The sequence below is a fragment of the Symphalangus syndactylus genome, chromosome 2, assembly GCF_028878055.3.
Source record: "Symphalangus syndactylus isolate Jambi chromosome 2, NHGRI_mSymSyn1-v2.1_pri, whole genome shotgun sequence".
Lineage (NCBI taxonomy): Eukaryota > Metazoa > Chordata > Mammalia > Primates > Hylobatidae > Symphalangus > Symphalangus syndactylus.
Window position 1 is genome coordinate 88,317,047 of NC_072424.2, and position 10,169 is coordinate 88,327,215.

General features: G+C 48.5%; 1 protein-coding gene across 1 annotated transcript in view; it reads right to left on the reverse strand.

Moving 5' to 3' along the window:
• Nucleotides 1–8,926, reverse strand: part of SLC22A16 (solute carrier family 22 member 16) — a 51,997-nt gene extending 43,071 nt beyond the window's left edge. Inside the window, 1 exon segment of the mRNA XM_055243573.2 lies at nt 8,806–8,926. Within this exon segment, the coding sequence (XP_055099548.2) occupies nt 8,806–8,858 (53 nt within the window). The 5' untranslated portion in view covers nt 8,859–8,926.
• Nucleotides 8,927–10,169: the final 1,243 nt, after the last annotated feature.

A 10,169-nucleotide genomic window follows, 5' to 3' on the forward strand; every position in this document is an offset into this window, starting at 1 on the left:
CTGGCATGTAGCCACCATTCCTCACTTCTCATAGAAACTCATGTAGATAAATAATAGGTTAAATGGAATGAATTTCAAGTCTTGTGGCTATCAGGACACCCCAGGCTGGTAATGTTGGCCACAGTTTCAAAACTGAACCCTATCTATGGCACTGGCCCCTGTAGCTAGCTAGTCCACGAAAGAAAAATACAAAGCAAAATGCAGGCGGGAAGTAAGTAGTGTTCTTCTAGCTCCAAGATGAGAGAGAACACACTAATTCCTATTCTTAGGGTCTCTTTGGGATGAGCAGCCAAGAGAAGAGCTTGGAGCCCCAGTGCTTGACGGGCTAATGGGAGCTAGCTCTGTTTTTTCCAGAAAATATTAATATGTCCCTGCCGGTAGTAAAATGATCAGAAATCAGGCCAGGCACAGTGGCTCATGCCTGTAATCCCAACACTTTGGGAGGCCAAGGCAGGTGGATCACCTGAGGTTGGGAGTTTGGGACAAGCCTGGCCAACATGCTGAAACCCTGTCTCTACTAAAAATACCAAAAATTAGCCAGGCATAGTGGCACATGCCTGTAGTCCCAGCTACTCAGGAGGCTGAGACAGGAGAATTGCTTGAATCTGGGAGGCAGAGGTTTCAGTGAGCCAAGATCGCACCACTGCACTCTAGCCTGGGTAAGTGAGCGAGGCTCTGTCTCAAAAAAAAAAAAAGAAAGAAGAAAAAGAAAAAAAGAAATCAGCCTCAGTCCATCCTAGACAGAGGGGTTGGGCAGGAACTGTGTTGCTCTTGCTGAAAAGACCACACAGGCTAACATCTTGGCGTGAAGATGAGTGGTACTGACCCTCACACCTGCAGGTCAGAATCCCTCGTCCCCAGCCCCTGCACTGGCTGCCATGTCACCACAGAGCCTTGGGGTTGCTATATTGCCTGTGGCCTCATGGGGGTGAGCACCTGGCATGGCTGGTGGGTCACCCGCCCTTGGGAAGCAGGCTTGTCCATTCAGGAGGTGTTTCTTCCTTCCCTGGCATTTTCTCAAGAAGCATCTTCCAGTCAATAAGAATGGCTCTCTTAAGAGACTCTTTGACCCTACAGTGCCATCCAGTCTGCTTCTATTGCACAGATTGTAGATGGGCCTCATCTTACACAGCAGAAGTCAATTCTCCCCTCTCCACTCTACTCTGTTCACTCCTGGCTGTGCTGTACATAGCAGCTGATTCAGCATTGTCTTGGTCACTGTGCATACTCTATAATACTAACATCTTAGGCCAGGTGCAGTGGCTCACGCCTATAATCCCAGCACTTTGGGATGCTGAGGCGGGTGGATCACTTGAGATCAGGAGTTCAAGACCAGCCTGGCCAACATGGTGAAACCCCATCTCTACTATAAATACAAAAATTAGCCAGGCATGGTGGCGGGCAACTGTAGTCCCAGCTACTCAGGAGGCTGAGGCAGGAGAATAGCTGGAACCTGGAAGCATACGTTGCAGTGAGCCAAGATTGCACCACTGCACTCTAGCCTGGGCAACAGAGAGAGATCCTGTCTCAAAAATAAATAAGTAAATACTAACACCTTATATTGGATCATACTTTAAAGCATGTTCACACTCATTATCTCATTTAATCATCTCAACATACATCAGAGTTTGTGAGCTAGCTGAACTGTGCAGACAAAAAAAGCTTTGCTTAGTGAATCGCTGATGTAAATAAAATGGAAAACGAATCTTGCTTAAGAAAACAGTTCATATGTACTAATTTTTTGTAAAATCAAGCACTTAGGTGTCTCTGCTTTGCTAAAAGACATTACACTAATGGGTGTTACTGTCTGCTCTTGTCAATAATAAAACTTGACTTCCCTAAACGTAACCAGTAGTCAACATTACAAAGATATCAACTCTCCCAAAGTTAATTTATAAATTTTATTTTCAGCACTGTCTGTAACTGCAAAACATAGAAAACTGAAATGTCCATTGGCAGGAGACTGGTTAAAGAAATTATGGTGAAAGTATGATAAAAGTATAGACACTCCTAGGAGATCCCAGAGGGAGAGGGTAGCATGTAGTTTTTAACTAAAGGAGCATTCCTCTTCTGAGAATCACCCCATCCAGATCATTAGTGTGGCTTGCGGTGGACCAGCATCTACCTGCTAGACACCGTGGCAATAAGGGGCATCACAATCAGGTCCTCTCGAAACTAAATTTTGTTGAGAGCCTAAGGATCATCCTACAATAACAATCCCATATGAATATGACTGGAAATAGAACATAAATCATGTACGTATGGTGCACATATTTATAATTCTTTGACTCCCATCCCTGAAATTTCAACTCAGCAAATGACAACACAGCCCTGCAAACAGCAGGCATGTTTAACTTGCCTAAAGTTTACCTGAGGCATTTGGGTTTGTTCCCTAACTAGTCTCTACCTGGAACAGCTCCACCACTGAAAAGCTCACGTTCTGAGCATGACCCCCCACCCTCTTACTTCCCCCGTCCTTCCCACTGAACCCATTTCCAGCACCATTCAGACGTCCAGTCTTCAGATCCTACCAGCTTCTTCAGTTTGTTTCTACCTTCCTGGCCTCAGTTTTTTTCTTCCTCAGCCAGTGACCCCCACAGTCATCACCAGAACTATTCTCTCTCTCTTCCTCTCTCCTTCTTTCTTTGTCTCTTTTTCTCTTGTGCACACACACACACACACACACCAACACAACACCCACCCTGGCAGGCCTCTGAAGCTAGGATTTGTCTTTCTGCCCCCCTCTTAGTAATTGTGATTCAGGAGGTCTAAGGTGGGGTCAAGGCCTCTATAAGCTTAAGAAGCTTCCTAGGAGACGCCGATATGGATGAAAACATTGCCCCAGGATATCTAGTTTTCTGGTTAAACTATGTACTGATACAAGGTTTGACATTCAAACTATTGGACAATTGTTGTGGAGCAACCAAAAACCAATAAACAGCTTGTGAGGGTGACATTTGTTATAACCACTTTGCAAAACTCTCTGGCAGCTGACCACATGTACCGCCTGTGACAGCATCTCCTAGGCATCTACCCAGCGAAATGCATACACAAGTAGAGCCACATACCACAAAACGACGTTTCAGTCAGTGATGAACCACATATACAACAGTGGTCCCATAAGATTATAATATTAATACCGTATTTTTACTATACCCTTTCCATGTTTAGGTACACAAATACTTCCCATTGTGTTACAATTGCCTACAGTACTCAGTACAATAACATGCTGTGCAGGTTTGTAGTCTAGGAGCAGGGGGCTATACCATAGAGCCTAAGTGTGTAGCAGGCTGTACCATCTAGGTTTGTGTAAATATAGTCTGTGATGTTTGCAGAGCAACAAAATCATCTAACGATGAACTTCTCAGAAGTATCTCTATCGTTAAGCGACACATAACCCTACCCTGAAAGACAAATGCAAGAAAGGCAGCTCATAATAAGCCCAACCTAGAGACAGTCTAAACGTCTGTTAACAGTAAATGAATGAACCGTGAAATATTCGTGCCATTAAATACTATGTAGCTATGAAAATCGACTAACTACTGTGACACACAATATGGGTGGATCTCACAAACACAGTGTGGAACAAAAGAAGCCAAAGGCATGTGCTTTTTACCCCACTTATGTAACATTTAGTATGGTTGATGTAAGGACAGTAGTGAGCTTGGGGGACAGGGATGGAGCAGGGCTTGGGAGAAGGCATAAGAGGAGATGATTTGGGTGGGGGTAACACAGGTGTGTTCACTGTATGACAATTCATCAGGTTGTAGATTATGGTGGACACTTTTCTGCATATATGTAATATATCAATTTAAAAGTTTTCTATCTACAGGGCCCAGGGAGAGGGAAAAGTATTCAGCAACGCCCCTGCTGAGGCACAACTGGAACAGGTGCCAAGGCATGCCTAATCTGTCCACAAGGCACTGGCCAGCTGGACTGCAGCCCTGGGTGTCCACCTGATCCATACTGACAAGGGGGCATTTTCCCTGAGCAACAGATTATCTACCCAACTTCCCCCTGGATGTCTCCACCTGGAATTCCCACAAGGAACTCAAGGTAAACCAATCTCAAACTGAGCTCGATATCTAGGCCTGCCCCACCTGGAGGGTAACTTACTGAGTTTAGGCTACCATCACCAACACAAACTAGAAATCCAGGGCATGGGACATGGGGTGGGCTAGGAGGGGTATGTGGTCCCATTCACTTCTCCTTCATGCCTTAGGGCCAAGAGGTCCCATCAACTCCACCTGCTAAAACTGTCTGGTTCTCCCTGCCCACACTCCCACTGTCCAGACCTTCTTTCTGTCTCACCTGGGCTCTTATCTAGGTCTTCACTGGGCCCCATGTCCTACTCACTGCCCCTCCAATCCACCCTCTGCACTGCAAAGTAATCTTCTGATACCCAAACTCTGCAGCATGACCTACAAAAACACTCGTGGAGATGACTGTAAGCTTACCTCCTGCCTCTCTCACTCTCATATTTTATAACCCCAAAATAATAAACCACTAAGTAGCCCCCAGTCAAGCCATGCTAGTTCTCATAAACATGATTTCCATGTGCTAGAAAGGTCCTAAGCACTTCTTCAATTCAAATTTCCCTTTCCCTTTTGCAAGAATAACCTCTTGAAAAAAACCAAACCCCATTTCCTTAGGCGTCTAGCATTCTAACACATCACTCTCTCTTTTACAAAGATTCTTGGCCCTCAGGGGTGTCATGCATGTACCCAACCTAGGGGTCCACCAGGACAACAGGCTTATAGATGTGACACACTAATGGAAAAATAATCACACAAACACAATCGGCAGAAAATCCAGAGGAGAGGAAAAGCAAGGGCGGCCAGAAGCCCCAGGCAATGGACCCATGCAATCTGGGTGACGGATGAAGAAAATTGCTTTCAGTCCTAGATTATATCATTCCGTATAAAAGCGTAACTGTTGGAGCCCATCGTAGCTAAGAGCATGGACTCTGGAGCCAGAGTGCCAAGGTTTGATCTTGGCCCTGTTACTTATGACCAGGGACCATGAGCAAGATCCTTAGCCTTTCTGTGCCTCAGTTTCCTCATCTAAACAATGGGCTTTGTGGGAATGAAATGAGTTAACACCCGGAAAGCACTGTACGGCACACTGTACCCTACCACATAGGGTTATGTAGTAGATGTTATGATGTTCATATGCTGAAGTCAAAAAAGAGCCAGAAAAACTCTATATATTGAAAAAAACAAAAACAAAAAACAAAACCCTACCTCTATCCATCGATGATAGAGGATGGCCACAGGCTCCACATTCCAACTCTAAACTTTTAAACTGTCTCTCCTCTTATCCCAGGACAACTAACTCAGGGATCCAGGTTCAGATCCTCCCAACACAGGTGCCTAAATCTCAGTCTCCTCAATTTCTTTCCATGTGGAGCTTAAGCTTGAAGTTTATGGAACTACGATATGGTTTCAGGAGAAATCCTGGAATGGTATTTTAGTCCTTTTCAGGTATCCTGTTTTCCCCCCCGCCCCCCCCCCCTTTTTTTTTTTTGAGATGGAGTCTCGCTCTGTCGCCTGGGTTGGAGTGCAGTGGCACAATCTCTGCTCACTGCAAGCTCCGCCTCCCGTGTTCATGCCATTCTTCTGCCTCAGCCTCCCAAGTAGTTGGACTACAAGTGCCCGCCACCACGCCCGGCTAATTTTTTTGTATTTTTAGTAGGGACGGGGTTTCACTGCGTTAGCCAGGATGGTCTCGATCTCCTGACCTCATGATCTGCCCACCTCAGCCTCCCAGAGTGCTGGAATTACAGGCGTGAGCCACCGTGCCCAGCTTTTTTTTTTTTTTTTTTGAGACGAAGTCTCACTCTGCCACCCAGGCTGGAGTGCAGTGGCGCGATCTTGGCTCACTGCAACCTCCACCCCCTAGGTTCAAGCGATTCTCCTGCCTCAGCCTCCCAAGTAGCTGGGATTACAAGCGCCCGCCACTGTGCATGGCTAATTTTTGTATTTATAGTAGAGACGGGGTTTCATCATCTTGGCCAGGCTGGTCTCGAGCTCCTGACCTCGTGATCCGCCTGCCTTGGCCTCCCAAAGTGCTGGGATTACAGGCATGAACCACCACACGTGGTCTGATTTCCCCTTTTAAAGGGGAAATAAATACAGCACTAGAATAGTGCTTCCTTATTCTAGAAATGACCAATGAGAAATGAGAGGTGATCAGGGTTCTCTACTTCAGGGGTCCCCAAGCCCCGGGCCATTGACCAGTACTGGTCCATGGCCTGTTAGAAACTGGGCCACACAGTAGGAGGCGAGCAGCGGCCAGCGAGCATTACCTCCTAAGCTCCACCTCCTGTCAGATCAGCGGTGGCATTAGATTCTCATAGGAACGTGAACCCCATTGTGAACTGCACATGCAAGGGACTTAGGTTGAATGCTCCTTGTGAGAATCTAATGCCTGATGATCTGAGGTGAAACAGTTTCATCCTGAAACCATCCCCCCAACCCCACCACAGGTCTGTGGAAAAAATATCTTCCACGAAACCAGTCCCTGGTGCTAAAAAGGTTGGGGACCAGGTCTGTGGAAAAAATGTTTTCCACAAAACCAGTCCCTGGTGCTAAAAAGGTTGGGGACCACTGCTCTACTTAACACTTTCACTAGGCTCCCTTAAACAGAGGACTAAATAATCATCACAATAACTTTCCTTTCTGTTTATAAAGAATAGAGACCAATTAGAACAAATATCTGAGAAAAATGGGGTACTGTGTTACAGTCACACTGTTTTCATCTTCTGCTACATAAGCAGTGTTTTGTTACCCTTTTCCCTCCTGTAAGCTGCTTTCACGAGTCAACCCGGACCACCAATATGGGAACTCAGGTAACGATAATAGCCATGACTTATTGAGAACTTACTGAATAATAAGACTTTTGCATACATTATGGTGGCCAGCTAAGAGCTGTCTCCTCAAACCCATTTGCCCCCTCTTCACCATAGTGAGCTGTCACCATGGGTGAGCAGCTGCTCCAGGCACAGACAGGGAGCCCCATGCAGTGGATGGCAGAGCTGCCCCACCTGCTAGGGTCCCTGAATGGCCTCGTGGCACAGATCCTGCTGTGGGCAGTTACTGGAGAGGTATAAACTTCCATTTGAGGAATCTGTTTGATAGGGCACCTTAGTCAAACACCAACTAATATAATTACCTCAGCTAATCCCTAAAAAACACAGGGGAACTAAGGTGTTAGTACCACCTACCTCATTGAGTTACTGTGAGGATCAGAAACTGCACGCAGAGTCCTCATATACACATTTTCACTACTCCGATTTGAAAACATTTGTACTGCTATTATTAGCCCCATTTTACGGATAAGAAAGTGGTAAATAAAATGCTCAAGACCATATAGTTAATGTGTGGTAGCGCCAGAATGGGAACTTAGACATCCAGCCTTAAAACTGATCTTTTAACCTCTGTGCTATTCTGATTCCAGAAGGATGAAATGAGATCATACATAAAGAGCTTGGCCCAGCCGAGGAGCCGTCACCTAACCGTGCTCAGGAGTGCATCATGGTTGAGAGTGTGGGCTGTGGAGGTGATGGGCATCCAATGGCATCCAATTCTGCCCTGCTAGTATTAGATTTGTGCTTAGGCAGAAACCTTGGTTTTCTCATCTGTGAAAAGAGGGTGATACTACCAACCTTATAAGACTGTAGTGAAGATTAAAGGAAGTAACATGTACCAACGGCTTATGACCGAGCCAGGCACAAGGCAGAGTTCAATGATGCAAGCAGAAGGAAGCAGGGAACAGCTGGGGCTTCCTGCCCCTTTCCTCTGTCCTAACAGCTCCTTTTTGCAGACACTGGGAATCAAAACCAAAACGCATGCAACCTTCCGCCTTGAAGAACAGCACCACATCATATCTTCGCTAAGCCTGATTCCCATTTTCTGGATAGGAAACTGAGACACAAAGTATCTCCAGAATCACATCAGAGGTAAGTAGCAGGCCAGGATTGAGACGCAGCTCCAAATCTCCGGCCATCACGCTGCATGGCCCCTCGCCTGGCTACCTCTCCTCTCAAAACACTGAATCAGATAGAGGAGCTCTGTCCATGAATGAACGAACGAATGAATAATTTAAAAATTTTTAAATCAATTTAACAAATGAAAAGAGGGTGTACAGAGGTTAAACGTGGTTCCACCATGAGTTGGCTATGAGTCCTTGACCCCGCCAGCTTCAGTTTCCCAATCACTAAAATAAGGATTTGAACACTTCCTTTACAGGGTCCCGGTGAACATCAAATGAAGAACTATGTGTAAGCGCCAGCTACAGTGTACCTGGCACATATTAGGTTTTAATAAACGGCAACCAACTCTGACTAACGTTGTCCCTGGGGAATACCCGCCAGGCACAGAGGGAGGCCCTACGGCGGCGCCGGGCAGAACGCGGCAGCAGCCGTCTAGGGAAGTGGCGGCGGATTAGAGAAACGGGCGCCCAGGCACAGGCACCCGCTACGCGTGCGATCTGGCCCCTCACGGCGGGGGGGTGCCTCCAGCATCTGCTGCCGCGGAGAGCACGCGCCAGGTCCCACCTGCCCGGCAACAGGCGCGCCCCGAGGGAGCCCAGCGCCTCTGCTCACCATGCCAGGTCCCGCTGCCAGAGTCCTAGGGCACAAGCCCAGCTCGGGGCTGGCGTCTGGACTCCTGTGTCCGGACTGCGCGGGGGAAGGAGGGAGTAGAGATGTTTTCGGATCGCGAGCGCCGCGCGAGAACCCCGCGGCAACTGAAAGAAACAGACTCCTCGGCGCTGCCTCCCGCGTGGCGCACCCCACCCCCATACCTGCCGAAGTGCCCCACGTGGTCATAAATCCGCTCGAAGTGGCGGGACCCCATGGTGCGGCCGTGCACTGGGCGCCGAGTTAGCCGAGCTCTTGGGGCTGCGGGTAGCGCGCCCCGCCCCGCCCCGCCCCGAACCTCCCCACCCAGCCTCCTGCGCTCCCCGCGCGTCCCAGTGCTTGGGATCAGCGCGAGGCTGTATTCTGTTCCTCCCTCCGTCGCTTGGCCCCTCCGTCCCCCCAAGTATCTTCGGCTTTTTCCCGCCGCCTCAGCCTCCTCCCCGGCGCGCTGTGGTCCCGGAGCCCGCGGTCGCATGGTGCCCGCGCCCCCAGCCCCGCCGCTCTCCCGCCCGCCCCGCCGCCCAGCCTGGCTCTTGGCAACGTGTCCGCGGGGTCGCCAAGCTCGAGGGCAGCCCCGACGCCTGGGAAAAGTTGTCACTGAGAGAGAGCCCAGGGAGGAAATGCAAGGGCCAGGCTCCATCCGGGGGCCGCAAGAATATATGGCCTTCAGCATGACGCCCCTCACAAACATGGCTCTCAAACTTTCATGCCTGAGAATCTGCTGCAGAACTTGGTTTAAAAGGTACATTTAAGGCCGGCAGTACTGGCTCACGCCTGTAATCCCAGCACTTTGGGAGGCCGAGGCGGGCGGATCACCTGAGGCCGGGAGTTCAAGACTAGCCTCACCAACATGGAGAAACCCCGTCTCTACTAAAAATACAAAATAAGCCAGGCGTGGTGGCACATGCCTGTAATCCCAGCTACTCGGGAGGCTGAGGCAGAAGAATCGCTTGAACCCTGGAGGTGGAGGTTGCAGTGAGCCAAGGTCGTGCCATTGCACTCCAGCCTGAGCAACAAAAGTGAAACTCCGTCTCAAAAAAAAAAAAAGGTACAATTAGGCCGGTGCGGTGGCTCAGGCCTGTTATCCCAGTGCTTTGGGAGGCCAAGGCGGGAGGATTGCTGGAGCCAAGGAGTTTGAGACCAGCCTGGGCAACATACAGCAACACCTCGTCTATACAAAAATAAAAAATAAATAAATGTACATTTATTTCTAGACTCCATCCCTGATGATTCAGGATGCCTTGGGAACAGGAATCTGATTTTTTTTTTTTTTTTTTTTTTGATGCCCAGGCTGGAGTGCAGTGGTGCAATCTCGGCTCACTGCAAGCTCCACCTCCCGGGTTCACATCATTCTCCTGCCTCAGCCTCCCAAGTAGCTGGGAGGTGCCCGCCACCATGCCCAGCTAATATTTTGTATTTTTAGTAGAGACGGGTTTTCACCATGTTAGCCAGGATGGTCTCAATCTCCTGACCTCGTGATCCGACCGCCTTGGCCTCCCGAAATCTGATTTTCAATAAGCAGACCACG